This window comes from Hibiscus syriacus, unplaced genomic scaffold, assembly GCF_006381635.1.
Source record: "Hibiscus syriacus cultivar Baekdansim isolate YM2019G1 unplaced genomic scaffold, ASM638163v2 tig00003715_pilon, whole genome shotgun sequence".
NCBI classification, from domain to species: Eukaryota; Viridiplantae; Streptophyta; class Magnoliopsida; order Malvales; family Malvaceae; genus Hibiscus; species Hibiscus syriacus.
The window spans coordinates 2,075,510-2,102,183 of record NW_024061980.1 but is presented as its reverse complement, the minus strand read 5'-3'; the positions used below and the strand labels follow the sequence as shown (position 1 = coordinate 2,102,183).

Here is a 26,674-nt window from a genome sequence, read left to right as displayed (position 1 = left end):
ATTTTATTTCTTGGGAAACTTGTGGTTATTATATACATATTAGTGGCATACATGACAGATTTTCAATTAAATAAATTTGTATGATATTAATTATTAAATTAGTTGTTTTTATTATATTTATTTTTTATTTACCTCAACACTTTTAAAATAAAATATAAACAACAAGTATGATGACTAAAGTTCGAATATTTTTCTATTTTATCACTAAAATTTATTCTAAATGAAGTCCATCAATGTAAAAAGGTATATTTCGAAAGGACAAAAATCGTCCCTTAATTGTATCCACTAGTAAATTTTTCTATTTTCAAAATTGATCATCAATCGGCCATGCATGTCACGACTTCTAGTTCAAGAGTTGCATTATATAATGTGTTCCATGACTTAATGTAATTGTTGTTTGAATAAGTTTTCACGTAAACAATTGTTTGATGACAAAAATTAAGAAACAAATTAGATTTGACATCAATACGACGGTGAGATTTGACATTAACACGACTAATAAAATTATATTTATCTATTATATTGTTGATATTTTTTGTTTTAGATAATCGGATTAGATGTGGATACCTATTAGGCATTCGTGGATAGTTTTTTATGTGGTTTGAGTTTGAGTTTGATTTGTGGTTTGTCGTTGATCTTTTAATAGTTTGATTTATTTTTGTGGTTCGTTTGTCTTTGTTTGAGTTTCTTGATTAGGTTATGATCTTTTCTTGTATGGTTAAATTGCTAGTGTTCTTTTAACGATTATAGGAGATTATCTTATTATATACTTATTTTAATATTATAATCATAAATCTTCATAATCTTAGATATTTTTTATTTTAAATAAAAAATTTAATTATTAAAGACGAGATTTCAAATAAAAATGTGGGGTGAAGTCGGCTTCTAACACCAACATATTTGTTTTCTTTAGTGACTTTTGCATGCAACGACGATTCAATCTCGACCTGAATTTGCGTGAAACCCATTGGACTTGTATAATAAAGTGATTTGATTATTGGCTCAAATCCAAGTATGCTCTCCTAGGCCTTTTGTTGCATAATAAAAATTGCCCAGCCAACCCAAGCCATTCATCACCCATAAAGTTTTAAATATCATTATTAGAGATAGGGACGAGATAAAACAAGTCGATTTTTTATTGGAGATATATTGAAAAGCGAAAAATAGGAAATTATTATGGGGGCATTTTGGATTTAGGAGTGTAATTTAACTCGTATCCGACAGATTTCGATTCGACTTGATTTGATATGATCAATTAAGAAAAATAGGTTCGGATCGAGTCGGGTAAGATTTGGATGGAAGATGAAAAAACTTAAATTCGACCAGAACATAATAGTGTAATTTTCTTAAAAAATTATTATTTTTAATTAAGTCCTTATTTGGGTGCATGCAATTGCAACCTGCAAAAAAACATGCTGCTCCAACAATGGCCAGGTTCTGCGAGCAGTGGGAGGAAGACGCACTGCTGTCTAAGCGTCAACCCGTAAAGCGCACTACCTGAACCTCAATACGTTACCCCTCATTACTGTAGTAATAATCCTATTTGAGAAAATAATCTGAAGCAAACATTATTCGAACCAATAAAAAATTCCATACCATTATCTAAAAAAAATTACCGTAAGAAATATTTCTCCAGTTATTTAAAGGAAAAAGTGTTTGAATAATGCAATGGAAAAAATTTTTACTTAGTGCAGTCGAATAATTATTTGTTTAAGTAGGGTGATTTCTACAGTGACCACCATAGGTCTCCAGGAGCACATAACGACCTCCATAGGTATCCAGGAGCACACGACGACCTATAGAGCACTTGACGACCTATGGAGCTGCAACAACGAGGGAAAAGAAAAGAGTTGCTTCAAAAGATGAAGCTTTGTCGTAAGGAGCACTTGGTGACCAATGAGGTCACTTTAGCAAACACCCCAGTTCAAGAAATAATTTGGGTAGAGCCCTATATGAGGAATTTTTTTTCCCAACGCCCTACATGGGCGAGGAAGCCGTTATTTAAAAGAAAGACTTAAATATATTATTTAGTGTTTAAATTATACCTTAAAATATAATTTAATACTTAAAGAATTGTTGTTAATAATATATGTCTAACATTTTTTAGTTACACTTTTAAGTGTTTATAATTTTTTCCGTTACACTTTTAGGTACTTATTATTATATTTTTTCATTTTTGTAAATTTTTAATAATAAAAATATTATTTTGCTAAAAAAAGAAAAAAGCAAACCCCTTATGACTCAGTGACAAATCTATAAAAAATTTATAGACTCGGCTAATATAAACATAATAAAAAATTTATTTAAAAAATCATATATATATATATATTGATCACCTATCATTAAAAATAACAATGATATTAACATGACTTTTTTTAATTATTTTTCAATCATGACATAATATTATCTTAGGATGATATATCAACATCACCACAAATTTTTTAAAAATGAGAGACCAAAACATAACTAAAATGTAACATTAAGGGTGATTTAAAAGAAATAATAGTTGAATGACCAAAATAGAAACTAAGTAATAATGGGTAACTTAATAAGCAATTTACCCTTTTTGAGCATAGGGGTCATGACCTAGGTAAGCATAGATACACTCCTACCTCATCGTCTCTCTCCCTCTCACCCCCACGGTTGACGGTGGCGATGTGTGACGTACGGACTATTGTACCTGTCAAAATTATGAAAACAATAATATGGAAAAACCTAGAAAACCGATGATCCTTTACAACATTTTCACGACAATCAGCGCAGTATTACAGTGGGTTAGGGACAGAGTTTTTGTTGCGGCGGCAAAACGGTTTTGATGGTGTTAACGGTGACCTATCAACGGTAAAAGATGTAAATTTTGAGTTTTTTTTTTGTTTTTTAATTATAATATTAATTTTTAAATAAAATAATTTTTAAAATTTTATATCCGCGACCCGTATCAAATAACGACTTAAATTAACAGTCGTTACGGTCTAGACACTTAACGTTAAACACCTATTGTTAACAACAACAAAAATCATTTAAATACCAAAACGTATTTTATGATATAATTTGAACACTAAAAAATGTATTAAGCCCGAAAGAAATAACTAAAACTTAAACAATTTTTTTCCTTTTTGATCAGAGATTAAATCCATCCAATTACCATTATTAATAGTTCTCCATCTAAATTATAAAAGAAACTTGTAATCAATATTTATAGCTATCATTTACTATATTATATAGGAATAATTTTTAAAACGTGGTACGTATGAATAATTAATCACAGTACAAATGTGTCCATTTATAATAATTCAGTGGCCGTGAAAAATTATAAAAGAAACTTGTATCAATATCACTATCTTGTCCTAATCGAAAAGACTAAAAACTTAGCTGATAGTATGAATATAATAATTTTACTTTTAAATTATTTGAGACTTTCTTTTAATGAAAAAATCACAATTTTCTTGGTTCCTTCCTCGACTTTTAGAATTATTATCTTTGACGAATCTATTAGTCAACAAAAGATTGAGGGCGTCGTGTGTAATTTCCCTCGACAAATTTATAATTGCAAATTTCAGATAAAAAGTTGAATTGTTTGAATTTTGTCATCGTCTCCTGCAATTCACCTTTTCTATTTTTCATGCTCATTGTTGCTTTATCTACAGATATGGCAAATTAAATACTTAAAGCGGAAGTCTCCTCCAGCACAAACCAATTATGATCCTGCAATTTATACTTTAAAGAAGTCAATTATTGTATACCTTATATTAAAGATAGAGCCTTTACATCACTCCCTGTTATATTAAAATGAAACTGCTTTCTGGATTGAGTAAATAAAATTATACTTTAGCCAAATACCCTGCCCGTGTGATCTAGTTATGTACTTTCTTTGTATGTAAGAAAGGACCCAGAACATTGAAAGGGGAGATGAATTTTGCAGATAAAACCTCATCTGCAATATATATATATAAACCCAACAATGAAAGCAATACAAACAACAATGTGGTGCCAACAAGGTTAAGGTTACGGTTCACGGAATGTAAGATTACCAATCGGAATAAGATTACCGGCGAGAATAAGATTACTGGGAATGTTGTATTTTTTGTTTGGTTCGTTTAGTATAAATGTATGATTACTGTGTTTGGTTAAAGGAATAAAAGATTATTAGAATGTTTATTTTATCAAATTGTCCTTATTATATATATTTTTTTACAAGTTGAATTATACTATAATATTACTATAATTAATTTATATATTTTCTTTAAAAATTTTAAATTCATAAAATTTATATAATTTTTTTTACAAAATTAAAAAAATAAATAGGTTTAATAAAAGGATAAAATTTTATTTTAACTCCTGAATTCATATAAAATTCTAATTATGACTTTTTTATAAATCTAAAATAATTTAAGAATAAATTTATAATTTAACTTTCGTATAATTATTTTTATTCAACTACATAATAAAGATATTTTTGAAGATTTATTTTAGGACATTTTAATCCAAAACGTCGATAATCCAATAATACCTAAGAAAAAATATATTCACATTCCCGATAATATACGTCTAAAATATCATTGTTGAAAATAAAAAATTACAAGGAATTGAAAATGTTTACTAACCAAACAAAAGAATAATATTCTATTCCCCTAATAATTCAATAGGCTGCCAACCAAACACCCCCAACCATTATCCTTTTCCCTTTGATCTTTTTCTCCTTTAGGTGGAAATAAATTCATTAATTGCCTGGCTTTTGTTATATTTTTTTTCATAAATGGGGACCATTGAAATGATAAGTTCCAAACTTTGAACGGTGACAAAGAAAGGTGACCCCAGTACCAAACACTCGCACACTTGGCACAAAACCAGACTAGTTCCATTCCCCATCTTCCACCAAAGACAGGATCCGAGTGAAACTTAAACCATCTTTAACTAATGTGGGATCTAAAGTTCACATGAGATGCACAGCAACAGGATAGGATTGCACTAAAAGGCAACAGTTTCCATTAAACACCTATGTTCTCTTTACAGGACAAAAAACAGAGTCCCACAAAACATGATAATTGTAGAAACTGATAACAAGTTCAAACAAAAAGTGAAAACGGAAGCATTGAGACAATACATAAAACTTATTTATGAGACAGAAACATTCTATGTAAATCAGTAGCAGGATTATGGGAGCCTTCGTTTTTATTGAAAGCCCATATGAAGACCTGCTAAACTTGCTATAGCTTCTAACAGCTACAAGCATGAAGAAAAATACAAAAACCAAGTGAAAAAAAGGGGTTTTAGCTAGTGCTTGTGTAGAAAGACCTTAGGGGAAGTAAAAGGTAGATCTTCCTGCAAGAAAGTTGCGGTATGTCGAGAGAAAACCAGTTTGGACCGGAACTTTGTTACTCAAAACCAGATCGGAACATCCTGCTTTGGCATGGTATCCACCCCAACTGCTTGTAGATCTTCCTTGTAATCGAAAGAAGCCAAATCAAATGAAGAACCAAACATCAACTGGAAGCTGCTGTTGTTATTGTGGTTGGCCTCAAACGGAGAATTCAACGCCTTAATATGGTCAAATTGGCCTTCCCCTTGCGAAAATATCTGGTGGTTACGAGGCATGCTGGACTCCTCAAAGAAATTTCCATCCATCATGACACCTTGACCGCCGAAAAATTCTCCCCGTTGCTGTTGCATTTTCGGGTGGAGGAGATTTTGACCTGTAACTGGATTGTTTCCAGGATTCATGTTCTTGTTGCCCTGAATGTTGTTATCATATATTGACATGAGCCCACTGATCATTTTTTGTCCATCTCCCGGAAGTCCAAGTCCTGATAGGTCATAGGGTGTTGTAACAGATGTAACAGATGGGGCAGCCGGCTTGGATGGTGCGAAATGTTGAGGGAAAATCACCGGTTTCACTTTGTTCACGTTAAAATTAGAACCACCGAACTGTGAAGAAGCATTTCTGTGTGGACAAGTTAATTGATGATTGTCCCTGGCAATCCTGTCATGAAAGCCCAAGCGAAGTTCACTATAAGGGCACTGGAGGAATTCACAAGTGTAGATCTTGTGTTCCACCATGTTAAAATCATCGGATGGTTTCCTCTTTCGCATGAAATCCAAATTATCGACAACTCCCTTGATAGGATACGAGTGTTGTTGAGCGGTGCTCATTGTATCCATACCCAAATTGGATGCATTGAGATTCCCGGGTTTAAGCTCTTGCATGTCAAAGTTTGGCTCAACTTCAGCCCCTGCAACATCATACTCACTGCAGTCATTTATAAAAAAAGTGCCACTTCCGCTACGTGAGGACAGAGGTAGGCAGGAATCAGGGTAAAGCTCCCGAGCCAAAGCCTCCTCCTGGTTAATGATAGCAAGCCATGTTGCACTCTCCTTTGCCGTCATCTTGTCCTGCAAGCACTTAGACTGCCTTACAAGCTTGCGAATCTTGGCAATATCAGGAGACATATGCTTGATTACTGCATTGAGAACCCCGACTTTCCAAGCTTTCTTCAAGTCATGAGGTTTCTTATAAGGAGGAGGCCCTTGATCTTTGGGCAATCCAACCTGTGGCCACCATTCCTCATTGCCAGTAGGCCACCATGGTGGGGGAACACCTTTCTCTAAAGGAAATCGTCTCTGAGGGGGATCACAATGTTGCATCAGTGCAGACAAAAGAGATCCGAGCGTTGTATCTTGAAGTTCTAGTAAGGAGTGCGGCGTTGGGCCGATGGCGTTACAGCCATCATTCTTGCCCGGAATCGAATTATCCGCCTGGTACTTTGCAATAGCAGCAGGACCATTACGATCAAACCGGACTTTATCCTTCCACCATTCTCGAAGATTGTCAGATGCTCCAGTCACCGGCTTTCCTTTTTCAGGAATAATCCCGTAAACAAAACCTTGAGCCTTGCAAACCTCCATCATCTTCAACATGTACTTTAATATCCCATCCTGTGCCCTTGACATCTTCTTTCTCCTCGCTTGTTCTTGGGACTGACGCTGTCTGGCGAGATCGGTCCCTTCCTTGCCCTTATGCTGTTCCTTAAGCCGTTTTAGTCGCATTTTGTCCCTCCACAACCTCCTCTCAAGTTCATCAACATCAACCTCTTCATCAGTATAATCATCCCCTACGGCAACCTCCGCTTCCGTATGTGATACCGCCACATCTTTTCCCCCAAGGGAAGCACATAAGAAATCCATATCTCCACAAATACTCATCTCATCAAACATCATCATATTCCAAGATCAGATCGCCCCCAAAGATAAGTCTGAAACTTGAGGGAACCTCAGAGTCAAATTTCTCCGACTACCCTTTCAGCTAGTATCTGCTTGTACACAGACAACTTCAAATCACACGCCTAACTTAACCTGCTCATAAAAATAAATAAATTGGTTAAAACAAACCACGCAAACTCTGTAAACATCCCTGATAAAATAGCAGCATCGGAACAGTTAACTGACCAAGCCAAACCCAGAAAAGCATAAACAAAGATGCTGAATTGCATAGATTACTAACTAGTCCAAAAACATTAATTTCTCAAAACCAAACATTTTAAGTAAATCCAACACATCAAACTATCCTACAAGCAATACCAGCTCCATACCCTTCAAGTTATCATTACATAAAAGAGACCAAAATAAACAAAATCTGATCCATAAATCTTTATATCGAGGAACAATCAGAAAAAAGTCAGGTCTCCGGACACCAACTTCAGTAAATAAATAAAATGAAGAATTAACTGAAAAAATTGAACCAAGCTCAAATCCATTGGATCTGATACAAACAGTACCCAAGAGAGTAGAAAACCCCAAAAAATCAAAACTTCAATCTATCCAATCGATAACAAAATTTGAATTATATAAAAAAAGTAGAAAAGCTCTGTTTTTTTTAAAACCAACTTTACCAAGCAGTAAGCAAAACCCAAATCAGAAAAGGAAGAGAAAAACAACAATCCAGAAAACGAAACTTCAACCTTATCAACCAATATTAAAAACCCCATCTGGATAAATTATCAGAGGAAGTAAAACAGAGATCAAGGCCTCAAATTTCTAAACCAACAGTAAATAAAAAAGGAACCCATATCAGAGAAGTAGCAGAAAACGCCATAAAAAGAACTAGAGATCAAGTAAAACACGCATAGATCCACTCAAAGCCAAGTCCAAGAAAGACTTACAAGGAAAAAGAGAAACAAAACACAGATTTTGGCTTATTCCACAAAGCTCAAAGAAGTCAATAGTGCAACTGAGAGGAGAAAGAAGAAGAAAGAAGAAAGAAGAAAGAAGAAAGAGAAGAATGGGAGGAAAGGAATATTTATTTTCAAGAAGTGTAAGATAGAACTTTTCTGGTACCCCAAACGAGGGAATTATTGGAGGGGAAGAAGTGAAGGGATGGGCTGCCTCCCTCCCAGTTTGGTGATTGCGGTGGCATATATAGAGAGAGAGAGAGAGAAAGAGAGAGGAAGTTTGGTGATTGCGGTGGCATATTTAGAGAGAGAGAAAGAGAGGGGAAGTGGGAGCAACTGTTTTAGATTCGCAAAAGCAAAATGTATATTTTACAAACAAAAAGGTGTAATAAAATTGAAGGTATGGGGAAGCGAGACTTTGGATTAAATAGTGAACAAGATGAAAAAGAAAGTGAAAAAGGAGGGAAAATTAAATGAAGTTCAGGTCAGGTTAATCTCATCTGATTCTTGGGATAATCGTTTCTTTTCTTTACTAAATTTCATCATAAATTTTCGTGTGAATTTATTAATTACCAAAGATAAATGAGCAAAATTGCAGAGGCTCGACCGTGTTTCTTTCGTCCATTATAGGATTTCATTTATGAGTGTCTTAATACGTTATAATATAATTATTATGTAATAATCTTTTTTATGATTATTTTTAGTTTTTTATAATTTTAAATACTTAATATAAAGACTATTTTCGTACAGTCGTTTATATATTTATATTTTCATTGGAATATGTTTTGTTCATAATTATAATTAATAAATAGAATCGTTGTTGTGTGGGAAATAGTAATCGTGCCTAACTCCTTTCCTTTTCAACTCTGATGAAATATCACATATGGTGGAAAAAAATATAATATGCTATGAATGAATTATTAAATAGATAATCTTTTTATAATTTAATACAGAAATATACTTCAAAAGCATGAACCTAGAAAAATAAACACATATACAATAACTTACCCACTACTCTCTCCACTTTTTGATGTGGAGGGAATATTATATAATTTTTTAATCTAATAAACAGTTGTATCGGAACAAAGTTAGGGACATTTGTATTTGTTTGTACTCAAACCTAAAATAATATAATGTAAAACTGAAATAAAATGATTGGACTACGACAGATTAACACATGATTTAGTACACAGTATTAATTTATTCAGTTAATGTTGTGGACCACTATTTGGACACGTAAACCAATATCCCTCTTTTATTTACCATATTTTATTACTCCCCAGCCCAAAGTCCAAGATTCAGGCTAAGTCGATGATAAGTGTTTAATTTAGTCAACATTTTTCTTTTAAATAACTCTTTAATCATTTATTTTTGTAGTTTAATTATTTATTTTCATTTATTTTATGTGCAGGACGTTAGATTTTAGAAATTGTATTAAAATGATGAAATTTTATATTTTTTTATTTTCGGAATCGAAGTTGAACTAGTGGGCATGAATTCGGGCACGAACATTCGACGAGGGGATGATGTCAGTACCTTCTATAAGATACAGTCAGCGTTTTTAGAAGAACGAATGAATTGGCCACATGTTTCTGAAATTCGAACTTGTATTAAACTCAAGTTTTATGATAATATTTTAAATATTTTATTTTATATTTATTTTAGGTATTTTAGTTTAAATAAGTTTTAGTATTTTAATTAAGTTTTAGTATATTGTTTTTATATTTTATCTTTGTTTAGGTATTTTAGTTTAAATAAGTTTTAGTATTTTAATTAAGATTTAATATGTTTTAGCTTGTTTTTAGGAATTTGAAGGCTATAAATACCCTCTCAGGGTAAGCCTAGAAATATATCTATCTTATCTGAGAATAAAATCTTCTTTTTTCTCTCTAGCTTTCTCTCTATTTTTCGCATATTTTTCAATTATGCTAAATATGACTTTGGTCATGTTTAGCTAATTTTTTTCAAGCCGAAGGCTAAAACGAAGCTCAATTCCAAACGTGAGAATTGTAAGGTATTTAAATCGCTTCGGATTTTCTCTCTATTTTCTGAGCTTACTTTTCAAATCAAAACAATTTCGACATTGGTCCGGATATTGTTATGGTTAATGTTCGAAGAAGGATTTGCTTATTGAAGCATATTCAACTTCTCGAGAACACACTTAGCAAAATTGTTTGTTAAGAGGAAACTGACATCGGAATCAGTTATTGTTGAAATGACACAATTCAAGTTGGCAACGAATAATTGTCCTTGTAAGCCGACGTGAATCTTGAATTAAAAATCTGTTTCGATGATCCGAGGAATTTGAGGCAAAGTTGAAGTACGAGACTGCTTTCACAATAAATTTTCTTTATCCCAATTTAGTTATTTTATTTACTTGTTTATTTAATTTTTATTTGTTATACTTCTTTAAACAATTTAAAACCCCCTTTTATTTATTACTATTAATATTTATTATTTAATATTTCCCTTTTATTTATTATTATCTCTTTTTTAATTAAATCTTTTCAACTTTACCTAGAATTCTATCTTTTCCTAAAATCAAGAAACAGTTTTACTAAATCAGAAACACCACAGTCCCTGTGGATCGACTCTGCTTCTCTATATTATATTTTTCTTTCTATTTAAGAAGCCGAAATTATTTTGATAACAAAACGACGGTTATCAAATTAGTGATGTTGTCAGGGACTAACGACAAGTACTGATTTATTTTTCTAGTTTTTGATTTATGACCAGAAGAAATCCAGGTGAATTAGTAGATCTAGATCCAGAGATCAAAGCACGAGCACGAAGAATCCACAAACAAACGCTTCGAGAAAAGAGAAAAAAACAAAAAGAACAAGAGTAAAGATCAGAAATAGAATCAAATCCAGACTTTAAAGCAGACGCATACAACATTTCGATGGTAGAAGAAGAAAAAATGATCCGAGAACTAGCCACAACTCATGTCACTCAGACGCCATTATGCATCAATTTTCCTAGTGGTGGTACTCCGTTTCAATTAAAGACGGGACTTATTCATCTTATTCCCACTTTCCACGACTTTCTTACTGAAGATTCGTACAAACACTTGTTGGAATTCCACATGGTTTGTACTAGCATGAAACCACAGGGAGTTACCGAATATCAAATTAAATTGAGAGCTTTCCCTTTCTCTTTAGCCGACTTGGCTAAAGATTTGTTATTTTGTTTACCTCCCAATTCAGTTAATTCATAGGCTGACATGAATCGAATTTTTCTTGACAGGTTCTTTCCAGCGACTAAAGCAAGCGAGTTACGAATGAGCATTCTTTCCATTCAACAAAAGAGCGATGAAAGTCTTTATGACTATTGTGAGCGATTTAAAAAGCTTTGCGCACGTTATCCGTAACACTAATTAAGTGAGTAAACATTACTTCAATACTTTTATGGAGGTCTTTTACCAATGGAGATGAAAATAGTGGATGCCGCCATTGGAGAAGTATTAGTCAACATGACCCCAACAACAACAAAGGAATTGATTTCAACCATGACAACCAACTCTCAACAGTTTTCAAGTGAACCCAGCCGACGGGTTCACGAGATACGTATATTTTTCCTTGAAAATAAGTTAGATAAATTAATTGAAGTAGTTAATTCACTTGTTGCAGGAAAATATGGAGCAACAAGAGCATGTGGGATATGCACAAAGCTAGACCATCCGAAAGATTGCTGCTCGCTGATACAAGAATGAGGCAATACAGAAATTAATGCAGTAGGAAACTTTCCAAGTCTTCCACAAAGACAATACAACCCATACAATAATACTTAATATACAGGATGGTGAGACCATCCAAATTCAGCTATGCGGTAAATCAAAGACTAACTTATTAACTAAGGTCTCCTCCTCAACAGCAAACGCAAAACTCATCATTGGAGGAACTCATAGGAAAGTTAGCAATTGCACAAGAAAAGCTGGTTACATCCCAGGAAAAGTTCCAAAGTCGAACTGAGACACATCTTCAAAAGTTGGATAACCAAGTAAGCCGACTAATTCAAACAATGGGGAAATTGGAATCACAAGGAAGACTACATTATCAAACCGAGGTAAATCTAAGGGAGACACTCTTCAGAGTGGTACAATAGTGGCTCCACCTGTTCCAAAAGATGAACCAATCCAAAAAGGGTAGAATAATGTAGATTCAGGATCCCAGAAAAAGAGTGACGAAGTACAAACAGATCCAACACCATCTCCCTATGACGTGTCACCACCTTTTCCGTCGAGGTTAGTAAAAAGGGATAAACAAACTAAGGAAAAATAAATACTAGACGTATTTCAGAAGGTGGAAATCAATATACCTCTCCTTGAGGTTATCCGAAAGGTTCCAAGATATGCCCGATTTTTGAAGGACTTTGTACAACAAAGAGAAAGCTTACCGGGAATGAGAAGGTAAATCTAAGAGAACATGTCTCAGCTTTATTCCAACAAAAGTTACCACAAAAACTGAAAGGCCAATGTATGTTCGTAATACCCTGTAAAATTGGTAAAGTTGGGATAAAACGAGCCATGTGTAATCTTGGTGCCTCTATTAATGTAATGTCTCTCTCTGTTTACAATATGATTACTAATGAGACCTTGAATGATACAAAAATATCAATTCAGCTTGTCAACAGATCTGTCATTTACCCGGAATGACTATTGGAAAATGTGCTGGTAGAGGTAAACGATTTAATATTTCCCGCTTATTTTTATGTTATTAACATGGAGAATGATCGCACCAACACTTCTTTCGATATTCTATTGGGGTGTCCTTTTCTAAGTACTGCGCACAAAAAGATTGACGTAAGAAGCGGAACTTTAACCATAGAGTTTGATGGTGAGATCGTTAAATTTGATGTGTATAAGAAAATGAAACACCCAGACAAAGTGGCGAGCATAAATTATGTTGGTATTATTGATCATTTGTAAAATGAGTTTGTAGAAACTAATTTTTCTTTTAATCTATGTAGGGAGTTAGAAGATCATGATGAGGAAATCAGGAAGTTGAAAAAATATTTTTAGATTTTGCCGATCTAAAATTGATTCCTGCTAAGTCTAATGTTCTGCCATCTATTTTGCAGGCACCTAAGATAGAACTGAAATAAATGTCAAAAAACTTAAAAGTGTCTTTTAGGAGAAAATGCTACTTCATCGGTTATTTGGATAAGCTGTCAAAGCTAAAAAAAGATCCGAATAATAACCTATGAGAATGTCAAATTTTACAAGGAGAAAATAAAAGAATTATACAATCGTAGAATTTCTAATAAGGAAATTCTTAGTTGGAAAAAGTGTATGAAGTGGAAGAAGTATTTCTCTTAAAACCTGTAGTCTGAATCAGGTCGTCGAGCTAACGACGTTAAACAAAAGTGCTTGATGGGTGGCAACCCATATCGTTTTATTTTCATTTTATTTTTTCTTTATTTTTAGCCAAATTTATTTCATTCCACTTATTTTATTTTATTTTATCAGATACTTAATTTTATTTTATTTTTCTCTGAACATATTTGAATTCCGATCGAATATTTCTTACCTTCGCCCGGGCTCGTCTCGACATGACCATGGCCGCGATCGCCACTATATTGGGGAGTATTCATTTTCCCTTCTTTGTTTTTAAATTCGACATACGTTTTGGGACAAAACGGATTAAGTGAGGGGGGAAGGATAAACATGTGTCAAAATTTTCCTTGACTTGTTTAATTGTTTGAAATTGAGTTATTCTGATGATGATATGCTGAGATCGTCGGTTGCTAGTCTTGAATTTCACTTTATACTCTTGCTTCCTTTTGGATTATGACCATGTTTTTTTATCGAATTTAATTTGCATGATCGGTGATTGATATAGCTGGTGAATTTTTTGTTGATTATTGATATTTCATGCTTTTGTCCATAGAGATGAACTTGACTTAATGCATATAAACTTTTCTTGTGAGATTTGAGCCTAACGAGCATACATTTTTTTTCTTGCTCATTGTTTGACTTGTGTGTGCCGAACTCTAGAACTTGTAATCATAATAAATATCGATCCTACATGTTGAACATAATGTTTTAATGTGATAGGGGCACCTAGGATAAACTCACTCTTCCCAAAATGGCCTACCCGTTTATATATCCACTAGTGAACCACATTTGAGTCTATTTCCTTTTTTTTACACCTCATAATTAAACCCGAAACATTTCTTTTTATTTTTCCTCTCTTCTCACACCCTTGCCGAGACTTGAGATCTTGTATCATTGTTGTTACACAAAAAAAAAATTAATGTTTAAAAAAACTGAAAAAAATAAGTTGTTCACTGTTTCGAACAACAACAAAAAGAAGAAGAAAAAAAGACAATTTGTTCGAGAAAAAAATGGGAAGGAAAAATCGACCACTTCAATTGTCTTTCATATATTATTTTTCCTTGTTTTGTTCTTCATTGCGCTTCATTTTAATTCGTGGATTGTTCTTAATTATTTTTATCTCTTGTTTCGGTATTTTAAACATTTCTTTTGTCCTTTTCCCTACCTTAACCTAAGCCCCATTACACCTTGTTTAAAGACCCCTTGATTATTGCATTATATTCATTTTTCGTAGTAGAGACTTGATTGGATTCCAAGCCTATGGTAATATTTTGGTTAGTTTCGGTTTGAGCGATTTCATTTACCCCAAATTCTTTGAGCGGATATGTGTGATTCTTTGTGAGGTATTGAGTCATGTTTCATTAAAGTCGGCAATTAATTGGGATATCTTGCTTACTTTAAATTTTCTTGGTTGTATATTTGCTTGATTTTTACTTAAATTCGACAAATATCACGGACTTAGTTTGATTGGAAGTTTGAGAGATAATATGAAATTTAAGATGACAACTTATGATTTTGATATGTTAATTGATGAATCTTGAGGACAATCATCGAATAAGTGAGAGAGAATTTGATAAGTGCTTAATTTAGTCAATATTTTACTTTTACATTATTCCTTAATCATTGGTTTTTGTGGCTTAAATATTCGTTTCATTCATTTTCTGTGCAGGATTTTAGATTCTGGAAATTGCACTAAAAGTACGAAATTCTATATTTTTTTTATTTTCGGATCGAAGCTGAACTAGTGGACATGAATTCGGGCATGAAACATCCGACGAGGTGATGACGTAAGCACATTCTAGAAGATACAGTCAGCGTTTATAGAAGAACGAATGAATTGGCCACACGTTTCTCGAATTCAGATTTGAATTAAACTCAAGTTTTAGGATAATATTTTAAATATTTTATTTTATTTTTGTTTTAGGTATTTTATTTTAAATATGTTTTAGTATTTTAATTAAGTTTTAGAATATTATTTTTATATTTTATCTTTGTTTTAGGTATTTTAGTTTAAATATGTTTTAGTAATTTAATTAAGATTTAAGATGTTTTAGCTTGCTTTTAGGAAATTGAAGATTATAAATACCCTTTCAGGGTAAGCCTATAAACATATCTATCTCATCTGAGAATAAAATCTTCTTTTTTCTCTCTAGATTTCTCTATATTTTTCGTATATTTTTCAATTATGCTAAATATGACTTTGGTCATGCTTAGCTAATTTTCTTTTAAGCTGAAGGCTAAAGCGAAGGCTTAATTCCAAACGCGAGAATTATAAGGTACTTAAATCGCTTCGGATTTTCTCTATATTTTCTGAGCTTACTTTTCAAATCAATACAATTTCGACATTGGTCCGGATATTGTTATGGTTAATGTTCGTAGAATGATTTGCTTATTGAAGCATATTCAACTTCCCGAGAACACACTTAGCAAAATTGTTTACTAAGAGAAAACAGAGATCAAAATCAGTTATTGTTGAAACGACACAATCCGAGTGGGCAACAAAGAATTGTCCTTGTAAGTTGACCTGAATCTTGAAGTAAAAATCTGTTTCGATGATCTGAGAAATTTAAGGCAAAGCTGAAGTGTGAGGCTGCTTTCACAATAAGTTTTCTTTATCTCAATTTAGCTATTTTATTTACTTGTTTATTTAATTTTTATTTGAGTATACTTCTTTAAACAATTTAAAACCCCTTTTTTATTTATTACTATTACTATTTATTATTTTATTATTTCTCTTTTATTTATTATTATTTATTTTTTTAATTAAATCTTTTTAACTTTACCTGGAATTCTATATTTTCCTAAAATCAAGAAACACTTTTACTAAATCAGAAACACCACAGTCCCTATGGATCGACCATGCTTCTTTATACTATCTTTTCTTTTCTATTTAAAAAGCTGAAATTATTTTGATAACAAAACGACGGTTATCAGTCGATAAGATCCATCAACACAAGCAACTCCATTATCGATGTTTAATTACAACATAATGTCCGATTAAATATTTTTTGCGTTTAATTTGATTTAAATCAATAGCTCGTACTTGGAACCACATAGTGACATAGATTATAAAGAATTTAACCTCATAGAAAACTATGAATAATTAGTTCATTTCAACATAAGCCTACATCGGATTGTTATATCATACTTGCAATGAAACCATTGTGAAAGCTATAAATCTAACGTCGCCATAGATATTAAAATTTAGTAGAACGAAAATTGATATGACAGCTTTAAATTATATTATTATATATATACACACGTAATCAACTAGGATTTGATGTTATTGGGCATTGAATTTGAATGGCACGTACAGCCCTGCGGAGTCTAGATATATATGCCTCAGATTATCCAGACCAGCTTAAATCAATACGGTAGTAACTGACAGTGGCATATATAACAGGCTTAAATTAAGTACGTGCTCACATTTAAACTTAAAATTTTTCAGTTAATTAATTATTTTTATCATATTCATCTAAAATTTTATTTTTTTCTTATCTCGTATGAATATTAAGATAAATTACGCGTTTATTATTTAAACTATCAATTTTAATATGTTTTACATCTAAACTTTTAATTTTTTAAAATCATACCTAAAATTTAGTTTTTGTTTTATTTTAGTACTCCACCGTTAGAAACTTTAGTTTTTGTTTCATCTTAGTATCCCGTTCAAAATTTAACTTTAAGTTTTGGAAAAATTGAAAGTTTATGTACTAAACATGTCAAGTTTTTAACGGTGAGGTACTAAAATGAAATAAAAACTAAACGTTAGGTATAATTTTAAAATAAAAAATTTAAGTACTAAAATAAATCAAAACTAATAATTTTAAATACTAAATTCCTAATTTACCTTAAATAATATATGTTATTAATATAACCGATGACGATGACATATAACCCGATTTAAAATGAATAAAGAGTGGGAAGAAATGAGGGTAAGCTTAGTTATTCAAAGGAACGTGCTCAAATGATCCATTGGTAGGAATCGTTCCACACAAATCATGGTTTGAGACATCACTAGAAGAAAAATAGATACTAAAATAATTATAAATTTTTTAATTTTTGAAAATATAAATTAACATTTTTAATATAAAAATAGATACTAAAATAAATAATATAATTTAAAGAAAAACCTATCAATTAGACATGTATTTTATTCTATTATTGATATGTATTAAATTATTCATATTTAAATTTTAACATATAAAAGTATAAAATATTTAAAATCATTATAAGAATCAATCTTCTACCAAGTTTATGGCGATTAGCATAAAATAATTATTCATATTTAATTTTTTAACATATAAAAGTATGATATCACTTCCACCAAAATTTGTCACACACGTATGAAATACCTTGGATTCAAAATATTTAAATTCCTTTATCACCACTACACAGTCTCCACACTACTTTTTCCTCTTTTACCCCGTAATCGTATGCAAGCAATCCCATCAATTATCAAGATAAAATCAAAGACGTGATTTTCAATCTAACGTAATAGTTTAGTCTAAATCCACGTTTTTGATAGACTCATTATAATTAATTTCAATTTGTATAAGCTTGACCGCTATCTTAAAAGATCTGTATATTATTACACAAATCAAATTACTTCAATGGTTAAGAAAATAATAATTATCCTAAAAGTTATATGTTTGAACACTAATAATTATAAAATATTTAAATATTCATCGTTAAATAATTAAAATTCTTTAAAATATATATTACTATTTATAATCGTCCTATATTAACAAAAAATTATACATGATTTCCCATTGAGTATACAAGAGACGCGCGGAAAATAATTAATAAAAAGGTTAGCTCAACGTAATATTGTTTACTTTAGTAGACCTTGATATCTTATTTTATTTGTTTACTTGTTTTTAAAGGTTAAAATAGGTGTTTTTTGTCATCCTTATGAGTTTTGTTCTACGTTTGTAAAAGTTCATATTTTTATTTCATCTATTTTTTTTAGCTTCGTTTGCATGGTTTTACTATCTACATTCACTTTTCGTTTGCAATTGTTAGTCTATACTGTCTGGCTGGCTCTTGATGTGCTAAAGGTAGTGACTTTTCGATATTTTTTCGCTTAATCCAGGTAATGCTGATGTGTACTTGGTTAAAGTTATGATTTTTACTCCAAATACTTGGAACGGGAAGGTTCCATTCAGTTTCTTTCGCTGGAACGGGAAGGTTCATCGAGTCCCTTTTCCCCTGCTCTTCGCCAATAAGTTCTTCCTTAGACTCTTGCTTGTCATTAGGTAAGCTGTTCTGAATGTTATTTTCTATTGCCTCCCTTATATGACCTGCCATCTCTCAACTGAGAGAAAACTCTTGCTGGAGCCTGGGCTCCAAGACCTGTTTTCTGCTCACCCTTCCTTGAACGACATCTTCTGCTGGTTTTTGTTAGTCCTCTGATATCTAGCTTTTTGCACCATTACCTTCCTTTCGTCAATCTGAGTGTCGTTGACCTTATCAATGGCATTTTGTTGATCGTTTTGATTCGCGAAGTGAATGAACTCAAAGGTCAAAAACTTGTATTTCGGTCTTCTATTGATGTGAGGAATGAACACCTTGATAACCCTTCCATGATGGCTGAACAACTCCCATAATGCTCATCTAGATACTCGTTTGCTTAAGTTGTCGACGAAAGCTATCCATTCGTTGCCGGTCGAAGATCTCACGTTGCCTCCTGTAGCGTCGCCGGTGGAAAGTTGCACTTGAGACTCTTTCGCTTCTCCCACTCTTGAAACTATTTACTATCGTCAATGTAAATAACTCTGCCGAAATCTTGCTATTCGCTTGATTTTGTAATTCCGATTCATAAAAAGTAGTTGTTTCTAATCCGACCATGTACATCCATTTGGTGCAGTTGCTCCTATTTGCTACGCTCACTCGGCAGCTTCTCAGTTGGGGCAATTCATGAAGTTGGAGGATGCTTCAGAGACATCTTCGAGCCCTGGCAGTGTGACTGCTACTGGAGCCATTGTCATCCCCCAACTTACCGGATTGCATGGAAATGTCAGCAGCTTCATGTTCTTCTGCTGAGAAAGAACCTCGGCTCCCATCATTTTGTACAGGCTTCTGGATATACCCATCCTAAGACGTTTTAAGTTATTTTTCAACTAGGCCTGTGCTTTTGGATGTTGTTTCTAGTGCCTTATCTCAACATGAAATGGTTTTTGTTGACTAACCAAGGCCCACTTATCTAGTGTCTTATGGCTGTCTTGTTTAAGATTTATCAGTTAAAATGATTAACTTGTACCCTTTTGTTTAATTTTCTAATCTTTATTTCTTAAATATTTTTTATTATTGTAAGTAAGATTTTAAATCCTTGTTTTGATATCGCTTGTAAAGTAAATCCATGACAATGTCAAAGCAACTGCTTTTTTATCATAGCATTACGCATGCAAGAAACACTGCAGCCAAAACAAAGTGATACAGTTTTTCAGGGAATTCTGAAGCAGAGCTGACAGTAATAGGGAAGGAAGCATTTGTAAGAGGTGATGGTACAGAAATGTAGTCTTGGACGATGAGGGCAACTTTCATTCCTCCCATCGAACAGTGGCCTCCGCCGCTTATGAAGTAATATGGTTTTGCTTCTGTGAGATTAAACACATCCCTTCCTCCCTTTGTTATGTTCTTGATGGAATCTTGTTCGATGCAATTGTCATAACTTGTCTGGTTCACTTGTAGGACGCTGTATAACTGCTTGTTGAATCCAAAATCTACCTAGAAAACAAATCAATTTTCAAAATTTCCAATTGCAACAAAGGTTCTAACAGGGCACTGATCAAGTGTTCTAAAGAGAAAACTCACAAAGCCAATCACCAACAAAGAATTGCTCATGAATTGCCCAATCCGTGAAGTTAACATTTGGCTTCCAAGAAAACCTTCCACCTCCAACCCTATGTAGAACTGGCTCCCTGCTCTCTGTTTTTTCTACTGTTACCATCAGCAGCACCAGGCAGGTTGACTTTATGAGAAATCCCTTCATTTTGTTTAACAGCTCTTCCAAAAGCTTGACACTCAATTGCAATTGGTGATATCTAAGGCTAAAGAAAATCACGAACGCATGCATTTCACATTTGCATTCATAAATATTATCACAGAACTCTCAAGAAATTAATTGACGGTTATAAGCAGAGCACATTTTGGCATGGCCAGACCAACTATCAAAGCTAATAAAATTTTCATGGTCCAATAATCACACTAGTATCTGTCGGAACCGTCTTTCGGTTGACAACCGGAATTGGGCTTCGACTTGGATTGATGAATTGGGTTAGAGTCGCCACCGATCATTTTAAAATGATATTTAGGTAGATCGGACACCATCTTACCTGATCTGCATTTTACCAGAAATGTGTCGGGCTCGAGAGTCGGTTACGGTCAAGGAAGGATTAGCACCCTTGCACCGCCCTTTCGGTACCAATTAATTTAACGACTGTCTTAGTTGCGAAAAATTGAAATTTAAATTAAAAATTAAAAATTAAATTCAAATTACTTACCTTTGATTGAGTTGGAAAAAAAAAAGTCAAAAAGAATGTTAGATTAAGAATCAAAATAAACAAATAAATAAATACGAAGACTATTAACAATGTGGTCCAACAAGGGTAAGTAATTTGAAGACTATCGGTTCAACAATAACAATTTGGTTCCAATGGCCTTCCTGTTGGGAATTATAATCATGGAATACTACAAGTGTTAAAATGTATTCTAGGCTATCATACATTTAAACAACTGAACTCATAGAACTTACAACACCAAAACGCTGTTGAATTTCAAAAAGTCTGATGTTAGCAAATGACAACAAGTAAATCAATAGAGCAGGAGCGTTCTTTGGTCCATATTTCATATTCTTGGATAAACTCACAGAAAATATTTCAGAAAGTACGCTTCGATTTCAAAATAATTCAATTCAGTATAACCGAGCCAAAAGCTAAGTTGGCATTTCATGGTTACGCCCACAAAAACCCATTAACATTGTTAAAATTGGCCCTATAATGGCCATTGCCAACAATTAATGCAAATGATTACATCCGACAATGGAAATTTGGCCATGGAAAGTGTATATTGGATTGAAAGATTGTAAAACTAAAAGCAGGGTAGTCAATACCTTCCCGTCAAGATCATTGGTGGACAACCGCCCAAGAGCTTCAACGTCAGACTCCATTGCTAAAACTTACTCTTCCATCTTCTCAAAGACAAAGCACTACTAGTGTAGACATTTCCCACCATCTCATTTACTTTTGTAGCAGTTCTTGCAGACTGAGCCCGAGCTTCAAATTTTTCCAATAATCAACTGACGGACGCTCCAACAAAGATCCCAGACCAGATCCAGTACCACCACCGACAGCATTAAACACCATAAACCCTTGCAACCCGTGAGTGCAGGTGAATGGACTGTCTTTCCTTCTCTTCCTCCCTGCCTTTTTGTTTGTGTTTGTGTCGCCTTTATACTCCTGTGCATACAGATTTTCTGATGCTTTGACCCCATAAATAGTCTCATTGGCGCATATATATGCAAATACTTGGCATTCGGGCTTAGTTCCAACCCATCAAACGAGGGAACCTTCACGTAATTCTCCGATTTCCCATTCCAAACAACTTTGGGTTTGCATTATTTCTTAGCTTCTTTGAAAGCCTTGTCTCCCCACGAACCAGTAACAAGATTATCAACGGTGTCATCAGGCTGACAGATTCAAAGGGACAGAATCGAACTGGGTTGTCGCCCCACCTTGGAGGAACAAAACGGCGGAGTCTTCGGATATGTCGAGAGGCGCACATAGATCGGCCTCGGAAATCCTTCCCGCGGTGGCTCATTTCGATGACGCTTGTTCCAGATCCGCGCCAATTGAAAAGCTCGGCGTGGGCCTTGAGGAGGACGTTCTCGGGCAAGGTGGCGGGACCAGCGGCGAAATTAAAAACCCGCTCTTGAGATTGGGATTGAAGGGAAGGTTGTATGGTGGATGAACAAGAGATGGAGAAGGGCATGGGTGAGGTTCCATAATGGAAGGTGGTTTTGGGTTTGAGAAAGGCATGGCTTTGATTAGTCTTCTGAAGGAGAGGGGTGTGTGGGTTGGTTAAGGGCGTTGACGCCGTGGATGTAGATTTTCTCAGAGGAGGCTAACAAGGTTGAGGAAGCTGGTGGCATGAGTATACTGCTGGATGGTTTCGTGCTATGAGAGGCCATAGCACCTCTCTCTCTTCAATTCTTTTTTTCTTTGTTATTGCTCCCCCCCTTTGAAACACTTCCAGAATTTTGTTTATATTCCAAAAATAAGACCCCACGTCCTCAGCAAAAGATGTCAGGTGAGGAGATAATGGGTGCAACGAGTTTCCCACGAAGAGAAACGGTTAAGATGTGTAGGGTTCCACATGTGCCTTATGCATGGCATCACCACTCGGAAACTCACGTGGCCACATTGGTCCTTATCTTGGTTTTCATCTCACGTGCTCCATTAACACCTCAACTGCTGTACATTCACTCCTTCGACCCAACAAATCATCCGTTCATACATCGATGAATTGTACATCACCAAAAGGATGCAACAAAAGAATTGCAAAAGATTCGGGAACACTCGAAACTGGAACCAAGAACAATTATCAAAATTAACATTTGGGAAGATCAGACGGTGGGGGTTCCACATCGGCCTACAAAATAATTGTAATATATAAATTAATAATAATAGTAATAATAAATAAATAAATAAATAAATGTTTTAAAACCATATAATATATAGTTTTGGAAAAATATTTTTCAAATCTATATATTGTATGTATTTCAAAAAACGTTTTTTTAAAAGCTATAATATATATATATATAGATATATATATGTATAAAATAAAAATTAAAAATATGGACGAAAATGAGTGTCTACAGCTGCCCCTCTTTGTTCTTTTTCGTGAAACGAAAAATAGGACAAAGATAAAAAGACACAAATTTTCGTTCGGTGGAGTTAAAGAATAACTTGTGGAATTGAGTTCCGGATGGCTCCTCCGTCGCGAAGTCGAGTCCATCTTGAAATGATATAGAATTGAAGTCGCAGTTCGAGATTTGAATCGGGATGCGACTTCTCGTTGTCTTTCGGTCTTCTTCTCGGTTTAAAGACCTTGTTTGGGAAAATTCGATTGGAAAATAGTTCTTTGACTCCTCCGTGCGGTTGATAGGCCTTCGAGCTGAATGAAATCGAACTCGAAAAAGTCTTCGTTGACAGATAGCAATGTTGTCGGGAAATGTTTTTTTGTTACTGAGACACGGTTAACCTGGGTCTTCTTCTCGTCTTGAAAACCTCGATTGTAACCGGACAGTAGTGTGATTGAGGTGTCATCGAGCTGAATGGAACCGAACTCGACAATTTTTTTTTGACAAATAACCCTTCTTGCATTAAGCTATGCTGTAAATCTGGTTTGCCTCTGAGCTGATTGTAATCGAACTTGAAGGTCTTTGTTTGACAGATAACCCTTCTCGACTTAAGCTATGCTGTAAATGATGTGCCTTGGAGCTGAGCGTAGTCGAACTCGAAGGTCTTTGGTTGGCACGATTCCCTTCGTCGTGAAGTTGAAACCGTGGAAATTGTTTATTGACAACCAACGGTCCCTTCGTCGTGAAGTTGAACTTGCGTTGTCTGGAGTCCAATATTCTTCGTTGTGAAGTTGAAATTGGGAAAGGTTTATTGACAACCAGCGGTCACTTCGTCGTGAAGATGAACTTGCGTTGTCTGGAGTCCAATATCCTTCGTTGTGAAGTTGAAATTGGGAAATTGTTTATTGACAACCAGCGGTCCCTTCGTCGTGAAGTTGAACTTGCGTTGTCTGGAGTCCAATATCCTTCGCTGTGAAGTTGAAATTGGCTCTGAAATTGGGAATTTTTTATTGACAACCAGCGGTCCCTTCGTCGTGAAGATGAACTTGCGTTGTCTGGAGTCCAATACCCTTCGCTGTGAAGTTGAAATTGGCTCTGAAATTAGGAAATTATTTGTTGACAACCAGCGGTCCCTTCGTCGTGAAGTTGAACTTGCGTTGTCTGGAGTCCAATATCCTTCGTTGTGAAGTTGAAATTGGCTCTGAAATTAGGAAATTATTTGTTGACAACCAGCGGTCCCTTCGTCGTGAAGTTGAACTTGCGTTGTCTGGAGTCCAAAATCCTTCGTTGTGAAGTTGAAATTGGCTCTGAAATTGAGAAATGTTTATTGACAACCAGCGGTCCCTTCGTCGTGAAGTTGAACTTGAGTTGTCTGGAGTCCAATATCCTTCGTTGTGAAGTTGAAATTGGCTCTGAAATTGAGAAATGTTTGTTGACAACCAGCGGTCCCTTCGTCGTGAAGTTGAACTTGCATTGTCTGGAGTCCAATATCCTTCGTTGTGAAGTTGAAATTTACTCTCGAGCAAATTGTGAGTTTGAGAGAAAATTTTCAATCTGTCGAGTTGGTCGAAGTGTAGCTTCTTGCTGCCGAGCTAAGCAACCACCATCGTTCTTTAAAGACGCTTACGAATCAAGTATCCTTGACTCTAAAAGCTGCAAAATCATGTATGCTAAAATGAGGAATGTGATGCACCTAAGTATGTCTAAGATGCATGCAACATGAATGAATTATGTGTTATCTCTTCGTGCTTTGTCTACCAATCTGGTCCATGGAATCGATCGTGTCCCATTTGCTTCTCGAGCTTGGGCTTTACAGACATTTCATATCTGAGATTATTCTGTTTGAAAATGTTTTTCTCATTTTTCTTGTTTCAGGAGAGAAAATGATAAAAATGCTGTAAAATATTATTCGCAATTGAATCAAGTTATAAACGTGAGTTCAAAGAATATCAAAGGAATCAATAGCTCTTTTAACGTTTTCAGAGTTACAGCTCTTTGACAAATGTTCAAATGGATGGGTTGGCTTTAGCTTGACCTCCTTTCTAAGGTTTTGGAAAAAAAATGTCATTTTTTTTAAATATCGCAACATGCTTTGGCACTTCAATTGGGTGCGGACAAAAAGACGCAACTAGCATGATCACTTACTAGACCTTTTATTTCAGTCCTCTGAAATCTTCTATTTGTTCAAGCCTTGTAGGCTCCTCTAACAAAGGCAGTGCAAAAACATCGGTCTAAAAACGAAATTCTTGAGTGCTCGTGTGTAGTTGACTATAACAGGTGTTTCTTAACTCCCTTAGTCCATTTTACCGAAAATTTCTTGCTTAGATAAATTTGATTTAACTTGTCATTATCTGGCTAGTTGAATCCATAAAGCCAGGGCGTTTAACCAATTGCTTTAGAGGGACAACTTAATATTATAATCACAGTTATCAAGTTAACTGAAGGGTTCATCTCATCACAGAGTCTTCAGCCTGACACGAGCAGTGGAGCAAACACCGAATTGCCAAGTGTCCGAGCAATGTCATGGTTTGAACGTAATCTACTCATAAGGCCAGGGCTTTCAAGTTTCCTTTATAACCAATTGCCTTAGCGGAATAGCTCAGTTTTTACGGATTTAATTTCCTAAGATTGTCAAGAAGAACCTATTATAGTCTAGGTGTTTGTTGAAAGTAAAAAATTTCATCTTTAGAGTTCAATTTTCAAGCAACTGCCCTAAACTAGATTCATTTACTCGACTATTCCATCTGTGAAGATCATTATCATCACTGAACGTCCTAAATAAAAAGCATAGTAATGGTCATATGCAAATGATGCCCCATGTTGTTCGCACCTTATGAAAGGAAAAGGTTACATTGGTTAATTGCAAGAGCATGGTATGGTGTTTGAGTGTATATTCTGGGTAAGGTTAAAGTCCTTATTTCAGATTATGTTACTTGTCAAAGATCTGTAACTTTGAACCATTTATAGAGTTTCTTAATTCAGATGATATTCAAAGAATTGCAAGTTTGCAAATGTGATTCATTGCTCGCCATCATTAAAGCAACATAAATTTATTTAAAAGTCCTTACAAAAACTTGAGAAATAATGAAAAAACAGATTCAAACAGAATGTCTCAAATGATGAAATGATCTTCTCCACTTGGATGCCCCCAAGTTGTTGAAGTCTATTAAAGCAACATAAATTTATTTAAAAGTCCTTACAAAAACTTGAGAAATAATGAAAAAACAGATTCAAACAGAATACCTCAAATGATGAAATGATCTTCTCCACTTGGATACCCCCAAGTTGTTGAAGTCGATCCGATTCTTGTAA

General features: G+C 34.2%; 2 protein-coding genes across 2 annotated transcripts; both read right to left on the bottom strand.

Moving 5' to 3' along the window:
- Positions 1–5,078: 5,078 nt before the first annotated feature.
- LOC120180723 (protein ETHYLENE INSENSITIVE 3-like) lies at positions 5,079–8,454 on the bottom strand. Its single transcript, XM_039186021.1, has 2 exons — positions 8,157–8,454; positions 5,079–7,350 (listed from the first exon to the last, which is right to left on the bottom strand). Exon 2 carries the CDS (start codon positions 7,216–7,218, stop codon positions 5,380–5,382), a length of 1,839 nt encoding a protein of 612 aa, XP_039041952.1. The 5' UTR covers positions 7,219–7,350; positions 8,157–8,454; the 3' UTR covers positions 5,079–5,379.
- Positions 8,455–19,890: 11,436 nt separating this feature from the next.
- Positions 19,891–21,670, bottom strand: LOC120181241 (lamin-like protein). The gene is made up of 3 exons (XM_039186410.1): positions 21,614–21,670; positions 20,317–20,518; positions 19,891–20,225 (listed from the first exon to the last, which is right to left on the bottom strand). Exons 1-3 carry the CDS (start codon positions 21,668–21,670, stop codon positions 19,891–19,893), a joined length of 594 nt encoding a protein of 197 aa, XP_039042341.1.
- Between the last annotated feature and the right edge of the window lie 5,004 nt (positions 21,671–26,674).